Source organism: Besnoitia besnoiti, chromosome IV, assembly GCF_002563875.1.
Source record: "Besnoitia besnoiti strain Bb-Ger1 chromosome IV, whole genome shotgun sequence".
In the NCBI taxonomy this organism is placed as follows: domain Eukaryota; phylum Apicomplexa; class Conoidasida; order Eucoccidiorida; family Sarcocystidae; genus Besnoitia; species Besnoitia besnoiti.
In genome coordinates, this window is record NC_042359.1 from 2,009,791 (window position 1) to 2,035,091 (window position 25,301).

The 25,301-nt window shown below is 56.8% G+C and overlaps 4 protein-coding genes across 4 annotated transcripts; 1 reads left to right on the forward strand and 3 right to left on the reverse strand.

The window, feature by feature from the left end:
* Positions 1 to 267: 267 nt before the first annotated feature.
* On the reverse strand, positions 268 to 3,377 carry BESB_054170 (uncharacterized protein; the record flags this gene model as incomplete). Its single annotated transcript, XM_029363852.1, has 3 exons — positions 268 to 1,568; positions 1,730 to 1,828; positions 2,054 to 3,377. 3 exons carry the CDS (start codon positions 3,375 to 3,377, stop codon positions 268 to 270), a joined length of 2,724 nt encoding a protein of 907 aa, XP_029219775.1.
* A 4,976-nt stretch (positions 3,378 to 8,353) lies between these two features.
* On the reverse strand, positions 8,354 to 9,590 carry BESB_054180 (uncharacterized protein; the record flags this gene model as incomplete). The annotated part of the gene is made up of 3 exons (XM_029363853.1): positions 8,354 to 8,524; positions 8,803 to 9,063; positions 9,462 to 9,590. 3 exons carry the CDS (start codon positions 9,588 to 9,590, stop codon positions 8,354 to 8,356), a joined length of 561 nt encoding a protein of 186 aa, XP_029219776.1.
* A 1,540-nt stretch (positions 9,591 to 11,130) lies between these two features.
* Positions 11,131 to 15,850, forward strand: BESB_054190 (cwfj family protein; the record flags this gene model as incomplete). The annotated part of the gene is made up of 7 exons (XM_029363854.1): positions 11,131 to 11,553; positions 11,960 to 13,274; positions 13,654 to 13,735; positions 14,221 to 14,365; positions 14,623 to 14,847; positions 15,090 to 15,228; positions 15,729 to 15,850. The coding sequence occupies 7 exons, from the start codon at positions 11,131 to 11,133 to the stop codon at positions 15,848 to 15,850; spliced, it is 2,451 nt and encodes an 816-aa protein (XP_029219777.1).
* Positions 15,851 to 18,335: 2,485 nt separating this feature from the next.
* Positions 18,336 to 23,034, reverse strand: BESB_054200 (uncharacterized protein; the record flags this gene model as incomplete). The annotated part of the gene is made up of 8 exons (XM_029363855.1): positions 18,336 to 18,370; positions 18,762 to 18,941; positions 19,457 to 19,549; positions 19,705 to 19,800; positions 20,171 to 20,288; positions 20,597 to 20,760; positions 21,199 to 21,495; positions 21,765 to 23,034. The coding sequence occupies 8 exons, from the start codon at positions 23,032 to 23,034 to the stop codon at positions 18,336 to 18,338; spliced, it is 2,253 nt and encodes a 750-aa protein (XP_029219778.1).
* Between the last annotated feature and the right edge of the window lie 2,267 nt (positions 23,035 to 25,301).

The following is a 25,301-nucleotide window of genomic DNA, read 5'->3' on the forward strand; positions in this document are numbered from 1 at the left end:
GAAAACCTGCACTCAAAAGCGACTCCCAGTCGCCCTTCTGAGAGAGGAGGATGCGAAGCTGGAGGCTCGCGCTTGCTGCTTTGCTACAGTGCCGCTCTCTGTGAGGTCACCTGACTACTACGAACACGTGAGACCCGAAGTCTCCTCAGCGGCCACCTCCACGTTCTGTGCAGAGGACGGCGAGAGAAACATCCTGCAGTGAACAAGCCGGACTAGGGATGCCGCCGGTCCAGGCCGCGGTGCGCGCCGCTCCTGTAAGTCTCTCAGTCAGTCGAGACGCACGAGCGAGCGTGGCGAGACGAGGAAGTTGCAGGGGTTGGAGGCGGATTTCGCCGTGGCCGTGGGGTCGTGGTACTTTCGTATCGCCTGGAAAGTCGCTTCGTCGGCGAACAGGCGAAGGTGCGGCAGGACGTCTTCGACGGTCGCTCGCATCGCCGGCTTGGGGCGAACCAACATCGAGAAAACCAGACGAGCTGCCTCGGCGCAGAGGGGGAAGCGCTGGTGCTCGCGGTCGAGGCCCAGAGCCTGTCGGGCGCAGCGGACCCAGTCTTTGGGCTCCACCGCCCAACCCTCGGCGCCGCGAAAGTCCAGGGGACCCGGACCGAGCGGCGGCTTCATCACGTCGACGACCCGCCGTCCCATCAGTACCTCTGTGATGGAGAGGCCAGCCCCCCACGCGTCGGACGGGAGACCGATGTCCACCTGCTTTGCGGCTTCCAGGTTGCGTTGCTTCTTGGTGTGATACTCGAGAACCTTCTGCTCGGGGGACTCGTACCACGACGTCCCGCCGGTGAAGTCCTTTGCATGCTGCATTGAGGCGGTGCCAAGGTCAATGAGCTTGACGTCCAGCAGTCGCTCGTTCGAGTCCGGCGCCGCGTAAAAGTCGAGCACGATGTTGTCAGGTTTGATGTCGTTATGGCGAATGCTCAGGCGGCTGTACTGCGCGATACGCTCCATGGCCAGGAGACACCACTGCAGCTTGTGCTGTTCGTACAGCACCGCTGTCCGCGCGTTGAAGGTCGAGGTGTGCTCCGTGCGGATGACGTCGAAAAAGTCGGGCCCAGAGAGCTTGCGGGTCACCAACACCGACATGCCCGGGTTTTTTTTGTCGAGGTAGTAGCCAAACATCTCTGCACACGGCCACGCGTCTTCCAACCGGTTGTACGTCTTGCCCTGCATGAGTTGAGCGAGCCGCTGGTATATATATAGATGACACTCGATCTCTCGCTTGATGCTGCGGCCGTCGCGGATGTTGCCGTCTTCAACAAACTTGAGCGCGACAGGGAACGCGACCTTGGGCTCCACGGGCGAGAGCCAGACAGCGCGGTGCACCTTGCGTTTGCTGCTGTTTTGCGAGATCACGCGATCCACGTCGCGCGGCCACAAGCGAATTTCCGCGCGAGGGTGCTGCGCACCTTGCAGAGGCGGAAACGAAAACATTACTGGACCCATGGGGTCATACAAACGGCGGTATAGGCACGTGGGAAGTGGGTCGGGGCCGCGGTAGACGGCCAAATTGCTCGTTCCCTCCGCGACCGGAACGATACTCTCTGCCGCGACTTTGGGACCTGAAGTGCAGCAGACGCAGGCGCACGCGAGAAGCGTATGTTCGCCTGTGCTTCTTCGCAAAAGCACGCAGTGGAGCGTGCACGAGCAATTCCTTGGAACCAGGCTCCCCACTCACTAAGCGGTGCGCCTCTCTAGAATGGCCCTAGTCTCGGGAACCTACCAATGGTCTTGTGGGAGCTTCTCTTTGCCGAAGGCGTCGCACCTTGCGAAGAGGAAAGACCCGACAGGCTGACGTCAGAAGCCTTTGCTTGGCTTGTACCTGTACAGAAATACAGACGGCGTAGGTCACACGGGTTCGCGAAGTGAAGGACCGTGACCAGCGCTTCCGGTCTTTGACATGCTCGCACATGTTCACATGCTGACCCCTGCCCCCGCGCACGCTGATAGAGGCCTACGAGACAGTCTCCAGAGGTCTGAGCTCCGTAGAGCAAGCCAACTGAAACTCCGGCAACGTCCAGCTCGAGGAGGAGAGAGTAGGCGGTACCTGTGGATTGTTTCGCTGGGTCAGTGGACTTCTTCGTGGTGTCGCAGGAGGCTCCCCTGCAAAAGCTGCGACAGGAGACGGAGGTGGCTGAGCCGGCGCCGACAACTGAAGGCGCGGCGCTCGCGGCCGCGCGGTCCGTGCCTCTGATGGGGTTGGAACCGCCCAAGAAGGGCGTGGAGGACCCGCAGTTCGCGCCCGGGTCCGGAATGCCGAGACCGACTCCACCGGCGGCCATCATGGCTTCAGTCAAGCGGTGACTGCGGGCATTCCCGAGGATCGGCACAGAGGCATTCGCGCAGTCAGAGCCGCTGCTGCTGACCCCGAACCACTGATCGAGGGCGCGTCGCACGGCGCCGACAGTGGAGTCCGCGGGCAGACCGAGGTTGTCAACCCTGTGTTGGCAGCTGCCTGGCGTGGTCAGGTGGGTGCCGATGCGCGTGCTCGCTGCGCCAGAGAGAGGCTGCGGGGAGCCGGCGGACTTGCACAGAGACTCGGGTGTCTTCGCGTGGAGGAAGAGCCGTGGGTCCTGAGCGATGCCTGAGTTCAACGCGCTCGCCGAGGCTCCGGAATACGAGAGGAGGCGATTGTCAGGCGCGTTGAGACCGGACGTCCAGACTCCGGAAGACGAGTTGCTCTGACTGGCTCCAGCTGCAGCAAGCAGCCCACGGACCAGAAGCGGCCCATTGACTTCGGCCAAGTTCGCTTGGCTTCGCATGGAGACACCGGCGCTGCGGCTCGACGAGGAGGCGTTGCGAGTCTGGGCTCTGAAGCGCTTCTGGTGCGCCGAAGCAGAGCCGCCATGCCGGAACATGCCACCCTCGTGCGACGCCGTGCCATCTTCCACGCCAGATTCGCTCCCGCTGCAGCTGCACCAAACCCCCTGCGAAGCAGATTTGTCGTTTCCGTCTCTCTGGTTTGTCGGCGTGACCATCGTCGCTCCGTGGTTCGCCGCGGCAGCTCGCGTGGGCGTCACGGGTGCATCTGCCACATTGGGCTCCACCATGATTCCCGCCTGGAGCGTGGGAGCTACGGCGTTCGAGCACGTGAGACTCTGAACACCTGTGCTGTCGAAGCCGGTGCTGCTGTTCAGGCTGTTGGCGCTGTTGTTGAGGGCGCCCGAGTCGCTGCTGTACAGCGCTGTGGAGCGCGTGGATATGCCGAGGGCGGAGGCGGTGCTTTTCTGGCTGTTGAAAAGCGCCTGAGCCTTCTTGCTGGCGAGCAAGTCATGGTCCGCATGGAGAGGCGAGGGGAGTAGCTTCGTGGACCCCAAAGACGCCCCAGACCCCGCGGCCTCTGGAGCCACGCGGAAAGACGGAGAAGCCATGCTGGTGCCGAAGGACGCCCTCAGACGAAGGAAGCTGCAGGCAGTGTGCGCGGGGAGCGACTCAGGCTTGGAACGGGGCGCCAGGTCACGCCGAAAACAGGCCGCGAACGCGGGGAGTGTTGCTCAGACAGAACCCTGTCGGGGATACGATGGAGACGTTGCGGGCACCGGGCAAGCAGCGAGGCCTGAAGAGGAAAGACAAACAGAAAATATGGCCGCCAGTTACAAGTATTCACGGTGAAAAGAGTTGGTCCGGCCGGGACACAGAGAAATGATTTTCTGCTGTCACGCGCTGCCGATACCCGCACATTCCCTTGCAAACAGAGGCGTGGCAAACGATATGCCTCTGCCAAAGTAATGAACCACGACTACGAGCGCAAGACGCCACAGCGGCCTGCCAGCGGCTCTGTGCTGACGGAGACTGCATACGAGGAAGGATCGCGATGCCTTACAGTAGCCTCGCGACAAACGCGCAGCGTTGGGGGCGATGATAATGTTCAGGATGCCAGGTGTGACGGAGAAGGCGCGGTGACCGAACACGCGCCGTCTCGGCAATACTCGTTCAGACAATCGAAGTCATGAAGGGCAAGGGAGGGAGGTGATTCTGGCGGATGTTCAGACACACAGCCCAGCGGAAGCCCTGGACAGTGGTGTCTCCAAGTAATGAATCTACTGCTGCTTCTACCGCGAACAGGCCGAGATGAAACAATATGCGAGCTGAAAAGCTACTTGGTCGCAGTGCTTTTTGTCGCTTGACGGGATGCTGCAGACAGAACAGGCAACGACCAGAAAAACGAAACACTGTAAATGTAAAAAATATTCAAATAATATTAAGATAGAGAGCCAAAAACACAGAACACTACTGAATGCAATTTTCAGGGAAGAGATTCAATAACGCAGGACACCACTGACTTGAGGTTGCATGTAGATGAATGTGCCTTAGAATATGAACCAAACGAAATAGTGGTCGCGTGCGGGAAACAGGCAATATTCTACGAGACGCAGTTTCGAGAATGAGCAAATGGCGTAGGAGAAAGCAATCCAACGATGACGAGGTACCGGTGCTTTCAGTGTCGACACCGATCTAGAGTTCACTGTATTCGACACGTGACAATTTCGGCGTCAGACAACAATGGGAGGAAGCACAAACGACAATGAAAGATACGGCTAAATGCAGAATCTGAAGGGAATTGGCTCGCAAGGTCGAATTCCTACAGCTGAGAAAGAGATCACCATGACTCACCACGCGCAAATTGCCATGAGACGGCTACCTTCTGCGTAGAGAATGGAGCTCGCCGCGAAAACAGCAAGCTACGCAGCGATGTGGTGGATTTGATGAAACCGGAATGTATGGGTTCACAAAAAAAACGATTGAGGAAAGACCTGACGAACGGCTTTTGTTCCTAGAGACAATGCTACAACACCTGCGAGCGACAAGCTAGAAAATTCGGGCATCGAAGACGATCGATTTGGACTCAACGGGAAGAAAATGTTCAGTTTTTCCTTCGTGTCGCCTTTTGTTTCAAGCAAAATGACACGTTTGTTTACGCCAGAAAGAAAACCAAAATGTTCGATCAGTGCTCAACGATTGAAACAATCGGCGGGGGCTCCCGTCTTGCTGGAGTTTTCCGCACCAGCAGAGGTGATTCCCTAAGACAACCGGAAGAGCGAAATATTTTCGGTCGCGCTCGCCGCGATTAGCTTTCTCTGGGATTTGATCTTGGAGAGCTCGCAAAAAATTAAGGTGAGCTGTCCGTTGCTGTCTCACAGACTCATTTTTCTTGAAAGAACAACACAGGATGATTTCTGACCATTCTCAGGAGTCTTTGACGAACAGAGAGTGTATTGCTCGCGCAATCCCGCCCCAAAAAACCAGGCCGCCACCTGCGAGGACAAGGTGATGCCCGCGATTAGCAGGTCGATGAGTCCTTTCTAGCACCGAGAGTTGTTTCTGCTCGGTGTTTGTGAAAACAGGCACAAAGACTAGAAATGCAACAAGGCAAAAAGAGGAAATCAAACGAATCGCCAAGTAGTTTTGAGCCGCGGCTACGCGGAAGGGCCAAAAATTGGAGCGATGCGGTGCTAGGGTTCAAGACGTCGCTGGTCAGCGGGACATAAGACACAGGTAATATCGCCACAGAACCGAAGACGCAGCAGAGAGGTCAAACACAAAACACCTTAAGAGTGACTACAGGGTCTCGTTAAGGTCACAAGCAGCAGGAGTAAAGCCGTCAAGGGTCTTAAGAATCATAAAAAACAATGAGGCCTCAGGCGTCATTGGCGTCAACCGCCACGCGTCACTGCGAGCCTTGCCTAGCGCTAGCCACCTGATGTCTTGTTCGTCCGGGGACGAAATGCTGGTGACTGCGTGACCTTGTCCGCTGTCCGCTGCGTGGAAGTAGCAGGATATGAGCCAGCTGCATCGAGAATCAGCTTCTAGCGCTCGAAAAAATGCCACACCAGGCTGTATGCATACACTTATAAATGTATCCGCTGTCTAGTTGCTACCCAGCGCACCAGCGCAGACATTTGATCCACCAGCCTTTGGACTTCGGTGCAACTGTTCCCACGTGCGACTTTCACCAGCTTTCTACATGCCTGCCCTCGTTCCTCTCCAGCAGGGCTGCGTCCTTGGATCTAGACAAGTCGCTGTCTCAGATTTTGGAGAGATATTACTCGTGCATGCTAGGAAGAACTTTCAGCTTGTTCTGTCATAGCTTCGGAAAGGAAGCTCCGAGGGACATCGTTCACGAGGATTCCGTGCCCCTAAGGGAAGAAAAGCAAGAACGATAGGCGAGCAGCATGTCTCGTGGCTGTGTCCGCATCTCCCCTCAGGCATCTTCCTATATAGACAGCCAGTCATGTTCCCGGTGTGAAACAATAGACACGCACGATTCTGAGGACAGCCAGTGTTTTCTCTTGTTTGAGCGACGAGTTTTTTGTCGGTAGTGATGTACCTGCTCCCGAAAAGTGCGGAACATACTTCTCAGCGTGTCCCAAGTCAAACGGGCTCCATGGGTCCTGACCGTGTCTAGCTTGTTGCATCCGATTCCAGCGGCATATAGCATACCAGCTTTTTCAGACGCCTAGAACGTAGCTGAGCACCGGAGGACTTTAGTGCACTGGTAGACGCCGCTTTTTGCATACCAGAATTTGAAGACTCAGCCGTCTTGCGCGGGCATGCAGACGTCTTGATGACGCCGTGGCAATTGGTGTTAGCGATAGTACGAATGTGCAGTCCCATCGGATATGTCATCGGCTATTGCTTTCTATGGCGCCCACGGCACGCAACCCAGGCGCACAGCAATCAATGCGTAGCCTACATCCGTCGCTATATACCGGCCTGTATCTGTAGGCCTGATCGTGGCACGAGATACACGGTGTACAAGTGGGCAGATGATTTATCGTTCACGTGAAGGACGGTTGCTTCCTTTGATCTTGCCGAGAAAACAAATTGCTGCTCGTGTCGCCGGCCGAGGGACCACATCAGCCTTCTCCGGTTGATTCCAGCGATGGCTCTGGTGCCTCGCGTAGGATCTGGCTTGACTCACTGACTTTCGCTATCGTCCCATACTCACAGAAAACGACTGTTGCCTATGGGTAGATACATTTTTGTGAACAGACAGTTCTGCAAACCAGGCCGCGAGCCGTTCTGAGCGGTGATGACGCGGGGGGAGGGGAGGTCAAGGGAAGGCATGCCTCATCCGCCTGTCACTGATTATGCAACCCTTCAGACCACGCTGCAGACGCACCTTTTTTGTAGTATGTGATACACGACAGCGACAAGTATCACATGGGATACATTCATCCGGCTGGCGGATCATGTGTGCGTCCGTAGAACATTTCTTCGCTCTGCTCCACAGATTCGTTGGTGGCGCAAGGATCAACGGGAGTTACTGTTTTTGATGCGCCTCTGGCATCTGAACACAAGAGGCGCACGGCAGAGCATAAGCTGTCACGCAAAACAAAATAATGTGGAAGGAGGTCGCTGTCATCTTTACTGTGCAAGCACTTCCACCTTTTCGGAGCACCTATGTTGCAAAGACTTTCCCCGGTAGAGCACCCGAGGAAAGCAAAAGATCAGGAGATTATACGACACAATCTGGGATGCTGCCCAACTACCTCGTGTTGCCAGCATGCCTGGTGCAGGATGATTGCCACAAGTAAAGAAAAGCATGCCTCATTTTGCGGTTCCTCCTCTGTTCTAGTTCACACGCCTGCCCCGTGGATGCGAAGTCAATGGCATCGTGCCGAGCGCCGTCTCCGGATTGCCGTCCGACAAAAGTGGGAAGCGACATGCAGTGGAGACTCAACAGACGAGCGAAACTCAATCCGTCCGGTAATCGCTACAAGAACTTCTTGTGAGATGGGCCAGCCCTGCGTTTCTTGAGTACTACCTGCGTGTCAATGTGGGAGTAGGGCGGGCATATCTACGAATAACACTGCCTATCACAGACGACGCCGGAGATTGTGAGCGGCTCCCCCAGTTCACATCCTCCCATTTTAAATTACCATCGCTCCTCAGTATGTCTGCCTTCTCCCTCAGGACGAGAAAAACACTGCCCGTTTCTGCTAGGTGCGTGTGCTTGCCGACACCGCTATCGAAGAGGCTACCCTCCAATAGAGGTGCCCGCTTAACTGGGGTGTGAGGATCTCAAGTGCAGGGGCGGGAAAACGGCGCGGGATGATACTTGCCAAGATGCGCTTGCGAGTTAGCCTCAGCGAGGCGTCAAGAGGTCACGCCATTCTCGTAGCAGAAAAACGGAGAAAATCGAGCCTTGTTTGCACAGGTGTAGTCGAAGAGCTAGGCAGCGGATTCGAGACGAACAGACAGACAAACGAAACATGGCATGCATAGTGGTCAGCTCACGCGAGACCTCTAGGGAAGAGCCATTTCACCTCGCGCACCTGCCTTTGAGCCAGAGGACCGGACGCCGCCCCGAGAGTGAGAGACCCCGGTCCACTGCACACAATGGCTAGTCGACTCCCTTCAAACTGTCCTCCGGCAACCCCGACTCAGCCAGAAGAAGGCGGCATTCTCTTTCACTCAACTCTGTCGCACTTGGATTCATTGCAAGCAGCGCGCGTACCGCCGCCTTGCGCTGGGAGCGGTATGTGGCTCGACGCGCCTCCAGTTTCGCTGCGAACTGCCGACACAGGAAACAGCACGGCACAACGAACGCCGCTTTGTAGACGCAGAAACACCTTCCCATTCTTCCTGAGCAAAGGCCACTCGCCGCCCTCTGAAAAGTCTCCTTTGTGCAGGCGAGGCACGCCCGGTGGCTCGAACCAGCCAGTGAGTTTGCATCTTCACCCAAACTCCGTGCTAAGCACGTAGGCACATATGCCTCGTTTTTTTACTAGAGTTACAATGCGCACTGTCTGCATATACAGGCGCCGACACGCTCATGCCTGCGTGCCATACCTGTGTAAGGAACGTAGGTAGGACTGTAGGGCTACAGTATAGAAACGTAGTGCCGACTAAGGCGCAGTCCGAATGCCTGCTCGAGTCTTCGACTCCGCTACCAGGGAGACCTGCATCGCTGCGTGGCCTCTCCTTCGCGAGCTTGCTTCCAGAGGACGAGGCGCCGGCAGCCAGACGCCGCGCCGACTCCACTTCTCCACGGCGATAGGCACCCAATGCGAGGCGGACGCCGTTGAGCTGCTCATCCACGATGAGCAGAAGCTGCACGACGAAGGAAACAGGGACGCACCCGGATTTAGACAGGACTGAGGAATACAGTGCTCTGAGAGATACAGAAAAACAAAGCGGCTGCGGTGGCGGCGCTGAACCGCGAGTGGGACAGGACGGGCCTAGCCACAGATGACGAGAAAACCCATCGTTTGGGTCATCCTGAGCCTCTTGGACGGACACAAGCCGCTGCCTCTGACTTTATAGAGTTGCTTGGCACATTTCAAAGTAAAGTAGGTATACGCTAACGCTAGAATCCTAAATCCTTATTGGATCTTCGGCATACTGCTTGGCATGCGCATTCTTTTCCACCGAAGGGACTTCCCTGAGAGACGGAATGAAATAATCAAACGGATCCACTTCCACTGATAGACAGCTAAGCAGAGACCAACCTTGTTGTACATGAAGATCCTCTCCGCCGCGGCATTGAGTTCCTTGAGTCGTGTGACATAGCCGCCACGATCGAATATGCCCGAAAACAGACCTCCTGCCTCTTGGTCCTCTCTTGGCCGCATAGCCATTTTAACATATGTAGAAAATGTACAGTGTAGCCGACCGAAAAGGAAGGCAAGATGGAAGTCGCCAAAGGAAAACGGTCGCAGGGAGACCCGCAACTTGAAGATCTTGACAGAGAACACTGGAAAAATGTGGCACCAAGAGATTGCTGAGCTTGGGACACTCCACCACTAGCGGGTCGACGCAGACAACGTTGGGAAGGCGCGGGAACCGGGGAATGGATCTTCGTTTTGTAGACATGAAGGACTTCCGCGGAAAAGAACGCAGCAGCAGGGCACACGGACTCACTCGAGGCGCAAGTAAAATAAGGGAGTGGGAAGAATCACGGGAGTACCGGAGAAAGCAGGCAGAGCAGTGCGCGCTTGGCAACAATCCATTTGTGATGATTTCCCGGGGAGAGATGACAGCGCCGTACGTACGCCCGGAGTATCAAACTCTGATCGCCGTCGTCGGAAAGTGCATGAAAGGCCAGGCGGTTCACTAAGGAGTTGGGAACGAACAAAATCAAGGTGTTCTTTGCTCGAAAGGGCGCCTACTATGGAAGAGTAAGAGACAGAACGCCTGTGTTGCAGCTCTGTCATGCATTTCTAAAGCAATTTCACTGCCCTACGCGATCCTGTGTCGCACGGGTGCCAGAGAAATCCGGGGCGACGAAAACCCTTCACGACCGCCCCGAAACGTTATACAGACAAGCGGTGCTTACTTAAGAATGATTCAACAGCATACCACAAAATACATAGGAGTAGAATTTGTTGTACGAATCTGCGAATGACTGCGCCTTGAATTTAACCGTAGCCAAATACGACCAAAATTCGTAGCATGCATGCAGTGGAATGACTGGATATGCACATCGACGTCTATAAACTAAACCTGGCTTGCCTCTCCCTGATGGCTCACCAGCCGCGCTTTTCCTCAACAGATGTTGACACCTTGTTCTTATAGCACACCTTTTTCTGAGACTGACGGCAAAAGACCGACCGACGGTGAATAACTTGTCCCTTGAGCTTGCGTTGCAACGACCTAGCTGGATGCTGTGTTTGACGTTTAGACGCTGCGAACTTCTGCATATCTCCTGCTTCGCTCTGGCGTCCCCATCTTTCCCAGGTTTCTCTCAGTCTCCTTTTTTGCCTCTAGAGGGCAACTCCACAGAGCCTCGAGGACCCTCGCAGGGCGAGACCCCTGCTGCACGGTTTCATAGAACCGCAGTGCCTCTGCAGCTTTTCTTCGTTCTGCCTCTCTCGGTGTCTTCACTCCACGTTTTCCATTACAGAGAACCGCGGAAGTTGTCTGACTGTGCGATACAGGACTGGCAAGCAGATTTTGTCCTGTGGCCGCACTGCCGCGCAAGCGTCTCGGAAGTCCTTCGTACGGAGCAACGCTGTGTGGCGGAATCTTGTCGTTCTTCAACGTTTTCTCCCCATCTGACATTCCTGCAGAGAACCCTCCTAGCAGCTAACCTCGGAGCCTCCTCCGAGCATTTCAGCGCGCTGCAAGTCGTTCGGTTTCGATACGGGACCCCAGACGGTAGGCGCTCTGCTACGGACGATGCTGGCTGGCTTGCGCTTCGATAGCGGCTTCTCAGGGAGCAAGAAAAACAAGGACAAGAAAAAGAAGCGGTCGAAGAGCCCGGACCAGAAGTCCACCGAAAGGCCACAGGAGGATCCGAACGAACCCCTGCGAGATGCGGCGGAGGCAACAAAGGCGCCGGAGAGGCGAAGCCTCTCTCCGTGCCGACTCCTGAGCGGCGGTCGGAGCCCAGAGCGGGGCGGCCACCGTGGGACCAGCGGCGAGCGGAGCGAGACGCAGAGAGGAGATCACAGCGATGCCGGTGACAATGGAGAAGCTCCTGTCTATCTGGAGCAATCCTCGCACCACGGCCTCTCTTCCGTCGCAGCTTCTCGAGAGCTCAATCCTCTTCTGCGGCCCGCGAGGGCCTCGTCGAGCGAGAACCCGGCAGAGACGACCCAGGTGAGAGGTGGGAAGACCAGCGTATGTACCTTTCTGTCGTTGTTCTGGCGTCCAATAGCGAACCACGTGTATCGCATCATATTTTTGCCCGTGAGGTGCTGGAGACAGGAAGCACGAAGACTGAGCTGCTCTCCCGGCGCATCCGCCGGTTTCCGGTCACATTCTGCGTTTAGAACTCCGAGTGGCTCTGCGTGGAGGAGCATTTTTAAATACCGATGAATGTGAAGCACCCCTAACTCCACGTGCGTGTTGGAAGGCAAAATGAGAGTGACGCCGCTGTTAGATCCGTGTGCTGGCGGTTCGCACCTCCTTGTGGTGTTGCATGCGTGTTTTGTCGGGGTAGGAGTTTTTTTTGGCGCTTTCGCGACGCGGTGGGTCCTCGCCTCTGTGTGCGTTGCTTGTTCAGAGTGGGGCGCTGTCCGTCTCGCCGTCCGCGCACACGTGGAGATCGGCCCAAACGTGGCGGGCTTGTCAGCTGCGGCGCCTGCAAGAGCGCGCGCAAGAGCGAGGAGACACCACCGTGGCGCAACTGGTCGCGGAGCACCTTGGCGCGGACGCCGCGCTCTTCCCTGTGGGGGGGCCGCAGCCCGAAAGGAGGCTCTCGCACCGCACGTCGCGTTCGCCCTTGGGTCGCTCCGAGTGGCGCAGGGACCGCGGGAGCTACGGCGAAGCTCGGGGAGACAGAGGAGAGAGCAGGGCGCGCGGGCGAGACGAGAGAGACGATTCCGGACCGAGCGGCCGCCCCTGGACGCGTGAGAGAAGCGAAGAGCGCGATGGCAGAGAGCGCGGAGACGGTCGCTGTCAGCCGAGGCTCGACAACGGTCGTTCGGATCGCTACCTGCGACCTGACCCTGCTTCAGGGCCGGTGCTGTCGCCTCTCCAGGAGGAGGACGGCGCGCGGAAACCTTCTTGGAGGGAGAAAGTCGCGACGCTCGCCTCTCGGCGAGGGGCTGTGGAGAGCGGCCCGGGACACAGAGCGCCTCGGCCGGCGCGGGGGTGGCAAAGGGCTGAGAGCCGAAGAGAGGGAAGAGAATGGGATTTCGTGTTCTCTCGCTCGCCTCCCGAAAGTCACATGGGGGAGGCGAAACCGACGACTTCGTCGCGGATGTCTGATGAGAGGCCTCCCGGCCGCTCGTCTTTGGCTGGAGAGCGCGGGGGTTCCTCTTGCGCAGCGGGGCAGCAAAAGGATGACACAGAGCGGAAGTTCTCCTTCTCGGATCGCCACGGCGGTCGCGCGTCGGGCGCTGGGGACGAGACTCCACCACAGACAAACTCCAGTGGCCCTCCCCCGCCGTCGTCCTCTGGGCCGTCGTCTGCGTCGAGCACGCCTTCGGCCTCCGCGGACATCAACAGGCTCGCGGCAGACGCGTTGCGGGCTCAGATGTGTGGCGACCAGAGAGCGTTTCGCCGTTTAGGCGGCCTGGTTGCGCAGAGACAGCTTGCAGCGACAGCGGATGAGCTCGTGCGAGACGATGACGCGAACGAGGGGCGATTCGCATTCGGCGCGTCTTCCATTTTGCCCCGACCAGCCGGTGGCGGCGCTATGCGGGATGAGGCTGCAGCCCGGAGACCTCGTGGAGACGCTCTAGACGACGGTAGCTCGACTCAAAGCGTGCTTGACTTGCAGCGACGCGAGCGCGGCTCAGACAACGCGAGCTTCGACCGCGCCTGCGTCAACGCTGTCCTCAGCAACCGGATGGGAGATGACGAGGATGACCCAGGTACGCACCAGGCGTCCAGACCGCAGAGAGAGTCAAGAGCTGTGCTTCGATGCAGTCAACTGCCAGGGCGCTCGCCGGACTCTCCCTCACTCCCGGCGAGGCCGCTCTGGAGGCAAGAACTTCATCACCTTGGGGGGGAGGGGTCGAGGAGGGGAAAGAGCTGCCTGACGCTGGCTAGAGTTGCCTGGGGGAGCGCGCGCGGCGCCTATTAGGCGCGGGATATCCGCTCATGTCGCGCAGACACACTATGCATTGAGGTCCGCCTCCGCGAGCAGGTGTCCGTTCGTGCCAGCAGGCACTGCCGCAGAGCGGGTGCAGAGACTCGTACCCGCAGGACGATAGCCCGTGTGTGAGTGGAGACGTGTCTTTGCGCCCGCAGTCGCGCCAAAGATGTCTGAAAAGAGAAGGCGTATCACGGAAGAACGCGAACGGAATCGTGGACGCCTGCTGAACAAGCAACAGTGAGTGCGGCCAGACCACCGCGCCCCCCCGAGCATCCACAGTGTGTTAACTCTGTAGCTCTGCGCACGTGGGAGAGGTTGTCTGCACATCCCAATCGCGGTGCCGCAGGCGTTTCGAGCGAACCGAGACTGCTTCGCCCAGTCGCATTTCGCCACACCTTGAGCTGGAATGACCGCAGGACTCACACGCCGTGAATCTGCCTGATTTGCAGTTGGATCCGGGCGTGTGAAACGTTGCTCTTTCGTCAGCTTCTAATTCAGATGGTGGGGGCCGTCCACTTGTCTTTCTCGTGCTCAGGAGCTTTTGCGAACTGGAGTGTAGATATTCTCCCCTTTTGTGTCTCTTGTTTCCATTTCGTGTGGTGTTTGCGCCGGAACAGGAGCGTGACTCAATCTGCGCTAGTAATCGGCAAGGACTCGCAGACACTGATTCACAAACGAACTGAAGTGGACGTGTCTGCGTGTCGCTTGCGCATGTGACTCAGAGGGAATTGCGCACGGTGTATGGACACACAGCACTTCGGTCGTGTCCATCGTGCGGGCATTATCGCGATGTCAAGCCAAGCGCTTCTCTGCTTCCAGCCCTGGAGGAACTGTGTCTTGCGTTCGCATCTTCTGCTTCTTCCTTTGGTGAGCGCTCGGCGGCGCCAAACAAGAATTCAGGCGACAACACCTTCTGCCGTGATCTCACTGTCTTCTCCAAGCAGCTTGTCTCGCCGGCCGGGTGCATCCTCTCCCAGGGTGAACGTGGCACACGGCCGTGTCAACGGAAATGGTAGAGGTTGATCGCTTCAAACAATCCCGCCAGGCGCGTCCGCATCTCAGCTGAAACCCTATATCTCTCCATACCACTTCGCAACTGTCTTCTCTGGGCTGTGCGCGTCCAGGCCCATGTGAGCTCAGTCACAACGGTAGACGACGCCGGGTACGAGGAACTTCGCAACTTCCAGAAAAGCATCGTCACGTACTTCCAAGAGACACGAGGGGAGCTTCCGGTCTTCATCGAAACCGTCACGCACTTTGTCGCCAAAGAAAAACTGTGGATGGGTGCAGGCCCTCACACTGCGGTTGAGGTGCTGCCCATTCCGCAGGACCGCCTCTTGGAAGCCAAGGTAAGGAGGAGGCACGCACGGTGTCGCAGGAAATTCTCAGGCCGCTTGCGTGTGTCATTCTCGCTCCCAGGATACTCTACAAAATCGGTGGCGGTATTCCATGCGAGACCCGCGCTGCTTCGGTGTGTGAAGAATTCTCGTTTTGACGCTTGGGGCGTCAGGTGGCGTCTCAATGTGCGCGCTGGATCGCGGGCGCCGCCGCGAGATGACGCTGACCAACTGCTGCCACGTGCTGCTTGCAGACGTACTTTCGGAAGGCGTTCGAGGAGGCGGAGGGCGAGTGGCAACAGCACAAGAAAGTTCTCGAGGTTCGCGGCCGTGAAGGGATTCGCAGCGCCATCCCGGCGAACATCCCGTACATTCATGTGGACTTTGCGCTCAGTAAGGCACTCCCCGAAAGGATTGTCACACAGGCTGACGGACGGAGGGGGCACGAAAAGGCCCTGCTGCCAGCGGTGTCAAACTGTCGCAGCCGGCGGTTGCGTGCTTCGGCCAGCGTCGCCTTGGGTCCGCTGTAGATTCTCACGCGTTTCGTGCGTGTGCCTCACGCGCATATGTGTGGTCTCAAGTCGCGTCTGACAGGCTCGTTTTGTTAGCCAGCGAATCCCAGGTTCAACGCAGAGTTTCTAGTACCAAGGAGCGTCACCTGTCTCGACTAAAGTGCAGAGCCGCACTCATGACTGGGGAGGGGTCTAGTGCGGCCCCGACTCTGCCGAGCGGGCTTTTCGTTTTTTCTGAGAAAACGTGGGTTGCGACTTGCGGTACGTCTCGCATAGGGTTTTGCGTCCTACACTATATGCGCACCGGAAGGGGCCGCGAAGCAACGCTACCCAAGTAGCATCTGCCTTGCATGTGCTGCTGCCCGCATGTGCGCGGTGCAGCTGGAGGCCTCGCTCACGTGATCGAAGATGGCCGAAGCTTTTCAGCGTCGTTCGGACGCGACGTCATTCTTGGCATGCTGGAGAAGCCCCCGACCGACCGGGCGTTCTTCACGGAAGAGTAGGTTGAACAAATCATTTCACTCTGCGCTGCCGCCAGAGTCTAGAGAAACGTGCCGCTCCGGCACGCCACAGTTCCTCAGTCCACACTGTCGAGGCATCTATGTGTCGCGCGGATGACTCTGAAAAGGGAGGCATGGCAAGCTTGCAAATCTAGGCACAGATGGGCGATCATATCTTGTTTGCCTTCTGCGCATACACGACGTGCTGTGTCAGCTTTCTGCGGACGGGTGTTGTCGTATGTCCTTCATACGCCTCGCGGCGAGTTCTAATATCCACCGTTTCTCCGGTTTGCTTCGACGCAGGTGGGCGCTACTTGAGTGCGAAGAAAGCGTTTTTCTGGCAGCTGTGCTTCGAGCGTGTACAGCTACCATACTTGCTGACACAAGCTATCTTCTCCAGCACGACGTCTGTTTCTCTGTCCGCTACTCAGGGCGTTCAAGGTTGCAGTTGCCTCATTTCGGCGAGAATTTGCGCGTTTCGATTGGACGGGAAGCTTGAACTGAACGATGCACTGGTTTCCCAGCTGCCGCTTTCCGCGGCTGTAACTCTGCTTTACTAGGAGGCGCCGGACGAAGGTGTCCCCCCCCGCTTCGGGAATATGCGGAAAGGCTAGACTTCTCACGAAGAGATAGTAGATCAAGGCATCCACCAGCAACGAGAAACATGCATGTCAGCTTGTCCGCTTCTGGCCATCTTGTTTCTAGTCTGTAGTTTTGTTGGTTGTTCTTGTGACAGAGGACTGTGCTTCGCTGCAAAGTCTTCTGTTCGGCGGAAGCAGAGCACACCCCACGTTCCGGTAAAATTATGTTTCAGACGCCGTACAACAGACAGGAGGATACACGAAAGTGCAGCAGAATGGAGAGACGCACATGTCAGTAAAGCAGCTCCTGGCGGGCCGGTACACGACAGCAAGCCTGATGCTCGGGTTGCGGCAGCTAAATCGATGCCGCTAGAGCTAGCTGTACGACGACGAGACAACGTTGTGAGCGTGTTACGTTACACTCAACAAACTAATGGCAACGGTGAGTCTGGCGCGATAATGATCGACTTCCGCACGCGATTTTTTGGTGGGTAGCCAACCGCACCCCACTGACTGAAAGCTACCCTACGAGGTGTTCTGATGATGACACGCCGAGGCTGGAGTCCATTTGTTTCACTGAAGACGTAATGGGCCTCGATTGGCGCGCACCGTCTGTACCTCTTAGCGAAGGACGACATCCAGCACATATTCTCACCATCGATGTGCTTCCAGGTTTTTTGGGAAAGGCACTCGATACGACTGAAAAAACCGAACAATCGTATATGCAGTGTTGGTGGGATGATCATGTGAATAACAGAAGAAAAGCATGTACGCCAACCGCACGGGGAGGTCGAACTCCCGTGCCTCCGGCTACACTAGACCCTTTCAGCCACCTACATTTTGGTGGCACGCCATACAGCACGCCACAACTACGTTGTGCAGCGGCGCACATCCGCGTTTGCAACTGGAAACAGTATACAATTAAACACTACGTTGCCCTCACGCCCCCACGGAGGAATTCTGACACTTGGTGGTTAACATGCACAACCCGGACGACAGAGATATCTCCGGGTTTCTATGGGAAAAAACATGACACAACGACTTAGAACAAGTGCTCCAACTCATGGGCAGCCTACGTTCGACAGCAGGACAGGAACTAGCTTCTGTCGTCAGGGAAGTCACTGATCTCTTCATACAAGCTTCGCAGGCTCCGCACAAATCCGAGGTGACACGAAGTACATGCAAACAGTTTAACGGGCACAAACGCACTGGACACGAACTGTAAAGAAACCATAGTGCGAAAAAAACTGCAGAGCGTATGGCCCTTTAGGATAGGCCACCGGGTGATGGCGACGGTTCCAAGTTGACGCTCGGGCATGCTTCTGCTCCAGGCCTACGCCAGCCTACAGGAGACACAAAAGCGCCACGCGGAAGCGGATTTCTAACCCACGAGGCTCTACACTTCAACGACAAATTACATGGAGACCATCGGCGACTACTGTGGGCGCTGGCTCTCTTGTCATGTGGTCACACACCGTGTGACTACACGCAACACGTGAAGCACAGCGCCATGAAGACGGTTGCACGCACCCGAGCCCAGTTTCCACATGCATACTAGGGAAAAGCACTCATGGACACTTTTGATCCGCGACTGCCTGTGCCGGCATTTCTTTGTACCGCCCAATGTTGAGGCTATGCGAGCTCTGCTGCGTCTGCGCCGCGAGCTCTCAAACAGATGGAAGGCATAGACAGCATGCTTCTTGTATTGTGGAGGAAGCTACAATGTGTCCTAACCGGACAGATTCGCGCAGTTCACGATGAATCGACGAAACCACCACCGTCCCCTCTGGCGAATGCTCCAGCTGTTTCAGCTCTGTGGATGCTGCCAGCTACGTGGGCAAAACACTACTTCGATCACAACCCGTCCTCGACGTCGTCGCTGGAACACCTACCTCCATCTACTGCACCTAGTATTTCAACGCGACCTGCCGAGGGATCGGCTCTGTAGGCACAAAACACGACCGAAAAGACAGTGCAGTCCAGTGTACAGACAGGCCCTCGCGCGTACCACGGAGCTTTTGTTCACGCTGTGCTATGAGCTGCTTCCTTTTTCGCAGACGCCCATCTCGCGCATTATGCACCGTGCACACTACTCACAGCCTGAACCACAAACAGAATGCTCTCTTTTCCGGTACGCATCTGCAGGAGCTAGCTTTGAGCTCTAACCTAACACTTGACCGCAGTCAACGCCACTGCGAGATCCTACACAATAAACCCACCGGCGTCTCCTGAATCAACCGACGGAGCGTGAATACGCCCAGCTGGAGTTTGCTGCATCACTCGAGCGTGCCGTGCTCGGACATAGAGCTCATCACAACGAATCCGCGTCATACCGGTCCAGGCTTCTGGAGCCGCCTCGTATGTGTAGACTTTCGGGATACCGGCTGTTCGGTAGCGAGCAGGGGAGACAGGCACCACCTTCGGGGCAGTCTCAGAAACCGCGGCATCGGCGGGAATGACAAGACGCGGGACCTCGACGTATCGCTGCTGCTGGCCCATGGGGGCGTGGCCGTCTGAGATGACAAACACGCACAGCTCAGCTTCACAAGGTTGCACCTACGCTGGCATAGGTGCGGTGCGAGCGATGGAGGACGCGATTAACAAAGCTCACGGAACATCTGCCCTTCGAACGGAAGGGTCATTCAATTCGGATCTCTGTAGTGACGGCGTCCAACGACACCCTTGTGCGAGACACGGGTTTTAGTGACTTCGCTGCCGTCGACCTGAGGCGATGATGCACTCCAGCTCCAACGAGGCTAGAGACGTTGAACAGCACAAATACGTGGGCCGCAGGCGCCTCCCGAGGTGGCTGGAAGCACGGCTTCTCGAGGGTGACTCGTTCCTGAGGCCAACGCGCTGGATATGGACTTAAATCAGCCGCTTCCTCCCTCACTACAGCAGGCCCGTAAACCCGGAACAGCCCGGCCAGGAGGGTTTACACAGCAATCAGGTGCTGGGGACAGAGAAGCGGTAACGTGCAGAAGGCCACGTGGTGCCGGAATGCTCTGAAGTCAGGCGTCTGACATACACGTGCGAGTCGGCTCTGGCTCGTCAACAAAGTGACTCTCTCCCATCAGACAGCATTCGATGCTGCCTCGCTCTCGCGGTTTGTCAGCCGGGCCTGAAAACAAGATACTCAGGCCCAGAACGCGATCCTTGCGGCTGGTGTATGACGCGGCGGACACGTGTTGACTTCCGTCTTGCTAAACAATGCTGAACACTGCGACGCAATGCCGCACCTCGTCCAAGTTCGCTGCGGCCTCCCCACCAACTTACATGTGCCACCTAGTTGTTGCTTCATGCCAATGGGTTGATGGCAGTGAGGGCACTCCTTGGCGCGAGGCTGGCAGATGCTCAAGAGCGGGCAGACCTCTGTAGGATAAAAACAGCATCAGGAGAGACACGGGGCTCGCCTGGACACATGCACGTGGGCCGTTCTTCTCAATTCCTCTTCAACCAGCTCCCACAAGAACACACTGATACATGTAAACCGGGCACCGACCCCACATCCTAAACACGTACGCGTTTCCCGCGTGCATCTGGACCCATACCTGTCGTATATGTCTGTTTCGCTGTGGATCGGGACAACAGGGAGTGGAGCTACACCTTTCACGTGTTCTTGCCGACTTGATCTAAAATCCATACACATGGCCTAGTATCTAATCCTCATTTCCCTCGCACAACATCACCAAGTGGCGATACGTTTATTGCTCGTCACGCGCCATGTGGCGAGAGATCTCACGTGTACGGGGGGGCGGCGCTGGCGGCAGCTCAACGGGCTTGCAGCACGGAGGAATAAGCATCTCGAGCGGCGGGCAAAGTGGCTTTGGCTCAGGCGGAGGCGGCAACGGGGGAGTAAACTGCACAAGAGACCCACAGAGAACACGCAGAGTGACGCTCCTCCTCATTTGTCTCCCGCAGCACCTCTGCAGAAGCAACAACGTGACACACGAACCCTAACCGTAGAACCGAGAGACCCCTACCCACACGCTTGGGGCTTGCGCTTGGTCGAAAGAGACCCGCCGGGAACTGCCTGTCTCAAGGCATCAGACGTGGAATACGCAGCGATGCCTTCTTTAACCTAGATCGTGTGGCAGGTCGCAGGTCGAACTGGCCGCACAATTTGGAGATCTGCATCCTCCATGTCCCCCGGAGAGTGATAGATTACCTGATCATGACAGCGATCCAAAATGGCGTTTGTAGCATCGATGAACCAGTTGCCTGTCTGCTGTGTGTCGGGGATCGGGGGCGGCGACGGCAATTCCTTCATCTTGTGCGGCTCCACCAAGCAGGCATCAAGAAACGCGTTCAGCTGGTCGACGCACATGTTGCCTGGTGCCGAACACGGACACGGGAAGTGACTCTCTAGATCCACAGCAAGCATAGGTTACGTCCGTCGCATGAGAGCTCACGTTCTGAGTTAGAGGACGGCTTCAGGAGTGTGACAGGCCTTAGCAGTTAAAACAACCGAAAACGAAAACACTTGAGACACACGGCAGATACTCTCACTTCACGTTAGTGTCGGCGCGTCCATTCCAGGCGTGGAACGCAGGCGCCTCCTCGCACTCGATTCCCATTTCAAGATGACTAAGCATCAATCGAGGCTCTTTCAGTATCTCGAGAGGGCACCGGACAACGCACGATGGTTCTGAAGTATTCGCAGGACCAGCATGTTTGCCCGGTTGTGCATGTGCGAGAGCAGTCCGGTTGACACACGATGATCTCACACGTATTTGGTAGCGAGCAGTGGTGCTTTGTTTTCTTGATTACCTGTGAGGCTGGTGGGGCGCTCTTTCCTGCTGAGCGAAGGGTCAGGCTCGTAGAGAGGATAGCCTTCCACAACTCGTTGGGGGACACGCGGCAAGGCAAAGCACGAGTGCTTGAGGTATTCAGCCAGACCGTGGATGCCTTCTGCAACGAACTGATCCACGCGATCGCCAGCCTCGCCGCATGGACCACTGCCGGCAAAACCTAAAAGCTCTTCATCAACTGCTGCGGCAACATCTCCGCACAGCGAGCAGTGCCAGCGAGCCAATCGGTCCGCGCAGCCTTCTTTGGCAGGCACACCTGAGAACCAAACGCGTCGCCATACCGTGCGCTGCTCAAAACTGCAGTCCCGAGTAAGTGCCATCATGCATGCGCATACTGAAATTGAAACCACACTGAGTTACGACCTGAGTACCCGCGCATGTACACAATTTGGAGACAGCCGCTGACGCGGAAGTCTTACCATGACTCAAAAAGACACGTGCACTCAAACTGACAAGCCGATAATTGCCGAGCAGCGTGGCGTGGAGATTGATCGCGGAAACGATTGTCCAACACCGAATTCTTACCAAGCATTGAGGGTGGAGCCGAAAGCGCAAATGCCCCAGCTTCAGGCATTCCGTGGAGCGTGAGCACGGTCTGATAGCCGCACTGCGGGCAGTGCGGTGCAGCAGCCGTTTGGTAGTAAGCGGCTTGTCCTGAGCCAGTGCCCCACTCGACAGGAATAAGGTCGAAGGGTCCCTGCACAAGGCGCTTCATGTCGTCATAGTACCCGGAAGCAGCTGCTTGAAGACGGGTCAGGAAACGCTTGAAATCCGAAGAGGTGATTTCACATGATCCGCCACGGCGACTACGGACACGAACAAGAGGAAACATAGACCTCCACCGGCCGTTTGGAGAGGGGGGGCGGCTTTCAGGTCTGTGGTGGAGCTGTGTCTGCTCAAGGAGAGGCAGGGGGACATGGGGCATTTTGCTGGTGCTCACAGCGCCGGCATGATCTACCACGTTCAGCTCCTCCAAGTAGCGTTTCTCGCCTTGAGATTTATTTGCAAGCAGCTCTCTTGGAAGCGGAGGCACACCCGCCTGTTGGCCGCCAACCACATTCACCTGATTGCAGGACAGAACACGAGGCGTCGCTGAGGCCTGACGTGTGCCCTCGACCTGCTTCCCAGCAACGTAGTACGACGACAGTGGAGCCGGATTCGAAGATTCTCTCCACCTCGGGGAGGACGACACGTATTGGAGCTTTGATACCGTCTTCGGCGTCCGTGGAGTCCCACTGACCAGTGGCGTTTCCAAGCTGGTTTTCCCTACAACACCAGACGCCAGTTTCTTACGGAGGGCATCCTTCAGCGACGTATCGTGCCCAGAACCGGTGCGAGGGGCACCCGAAAGTTCACTGAAATTCGCTGCGCGCCCGGGGCTGCGCATGTCTAAGCAGAACGCTGACGGGATCGCGGGAGACGTCTGCTGATGCAATAACGTGACGCCTCCGGCACTGGACAGGCCACGAGCAGATACCTGGGCACCGCTCACGACTCTCCGGGGAGAGCCGAGCCCTGTCTCCGCGCCTTGCTGACTTAACTGCATGTTGTGCGCGCCAAGCAAGACCGATCCACGTACTACTGGAGCTGGAACTGTTCCTGACCTTCCGGGGGGGTAAAACGCACCGCTGACGTGATGGACACCGGTGTAGCCTTCGGGAGCCACAAAGGAGATTCGGCTGGCGTCTGGTGAAGCGAAATACGTAATGGGCACGTCTCGTGCTTCCTGCGCTTCAGCAGAGGCAGGTGAACTAGACTGCCGGGGTGAGGCTGTCATGTCCGACTCGGCGGACATCTCTGACGCCTGATTTTCGCCCGATGCAGGAGTCTGACTGGATTCCTGGCGGAGACACTGTTCACTGGTCTCTTTCCGTGACCCGGTATCTCTACTAGATTCTGCTTTCAGGCTCGTGCCCGTCAGCTCTGCTCCAGACGCAGACAGGGTAGATGAAGAGTGCTCTTTGCTATCACCGGTGTGCATCTCGATAACCAATGGCAACGGTTGTCAGCAGATGTTCAGAATGTTTGGATCCACGTAGAGCCTGAAAGCACAATACAGCGCGTAGACTACACACACCATGTTTCACAGAGCCCAGTGCACAGGCGCTACGGAAGTAATGCGAACAACGGCCCGAAACCCTGGTTTGTGGAGGAGTACGTATGGAAGACGAACTGAGGCACGCCGGTGCCGGACTGTGACACAAGGCACATACGCACACTGCACCAGGTCATGCTGCTGAGTGGCTCAATGAGTCACCACACTCGTCCGCATCACAGTTGCAGCGGCGAGACTCAGCCAACCTCAGCATCCGTGGACCACAGTCGCCCGCCAGAAAGAAGTCTTTGAGCTTCATGGCATGTGAATCTCTGAGGCTAAGGTGAAAGCCAGGAAGCAACCTTCGAGCAACCCCCCTATGCGCTTCGGGTAATGACGTTCCACAGCCATATCGCGTGCGGAATGTGACACCAGAGCAGGTGGGAAAAGCTGTACACAGCATGCTCCCAACAGACGCCCGTTTATCGGGATACAATGGGGCTCGAACCAGCAGTGTCTAAAGCGGGGCCCATGCTGCAGGTAGAACCGCTATGCGGTTCAAGCGCTACGACTTCCTGCATAGGAGAGAGTTGGCATTCGAACGGGGAACGTTCCTGCTCCCTTATTCTCTGCAACGCGGTGCACGTATTCCCTACCGAAGACGGGAGCGACAGGATGTAAACACAACGCTCAAATCAACGGGGACTTGGTCACAGCGACGAAAAATTCTATCGAGTTTACCACAGAACACCACTTCAGGGAGCTCGTCCGCGCAGCAGCTCCGGGCCACGACAGGCCGGCACGGGCGCGGCAACCTTTGCCGCCCGTCCAGAAGGCAAAAGCAGCGCACGGGCTATGCGCCGCTGAAAGACGGATACGGAATTCGGCGTGACGGCATTGCCTTTTTACATGCTATTTGCGGAACCGGACTGACAGGAGGAACGGGACTGCCATCATGAGATCTGGTGCGGCCACTACCAGATGCGGCGTGATTGCCCGCACATGAGAGAACTGCGGAACACCCTTGCGTGGCACCGCTTTCCGACAGTAGGGACAAGCAATCGTACGCGCGCAGCACCCAGCAGTGGCCGGCGTCAGGTTTTGTAGAAATTACTTGATGAAAACGAACATAATAGACTTGGGAAGCATGCACGTGGGAAGAAGCTTACCAGCAAGTGAGCCGTTTTGGAGAAACCAGAATCGGGTCTTGCGGATGCCGGGGTCAACAGCTGTGCCGTAGCATCGGCGTGGCTGACACCGCGCTATCACAGGAAGTACGTAGATTGTGCGGTCGCAGAGACACCACAAAGGAAACAAAAGCAGGAAGGAAAGAGGTAGAACGACATCTGCTCCAGTACGCACCGGGAAAAACACCATAACATCAAAGATTATGCCAAAAAAGGAAAGAGGGGGAAATAGCCACGGAGCGAAGTCGATTGCCACCCTACTCTTGAAAGCCACGCACCCACGCGCCGCCGCGCCACATTCGGCCCCATGGTGATGATGGGCAACGACGTCCGCGGTCCAGCTTTGGCCTGCCCCGTCCCTATAGTCTGCTGCTACTGGCGGAAAAGCCGCTGGCCGATGTGAGGTGCCAGCGCGTCTTGCACGGTTTGCCGGCAAGACGAGGGCACAGCTAGCAACGCACTCAGCCCTATCTCCACTTTCTGCTGAGTCTACCCCGCATGGCCGGCCCGCGCGCCCGTCCCACCCCGAGGATCCACCTGCCTTCATCAAACTGCTGCAGACTGCGCCTAGCAGCGGCGTAGAAAAAAGCGCCGCTAACACACTGCCATGTTGTTTCTCCGTGTCGATCTCTGCTCGCTTTTTCGATTCCCTCAAACGTAGAAGAAACAGAAAAGCATGGCGAACGATGCCTCGTCAACTTTGTTCTAGCTCATCCGCCTTTTCCTGTGCCGCGACGGGAACGGCCACAAGAGAAGAACGCTCAACTTCCTTCCCAAGTTTTCCACCAACCTACAAGCATAACCTGAGGTGTCTGCGCCTCTTTCTCCCATCGGGAGTTA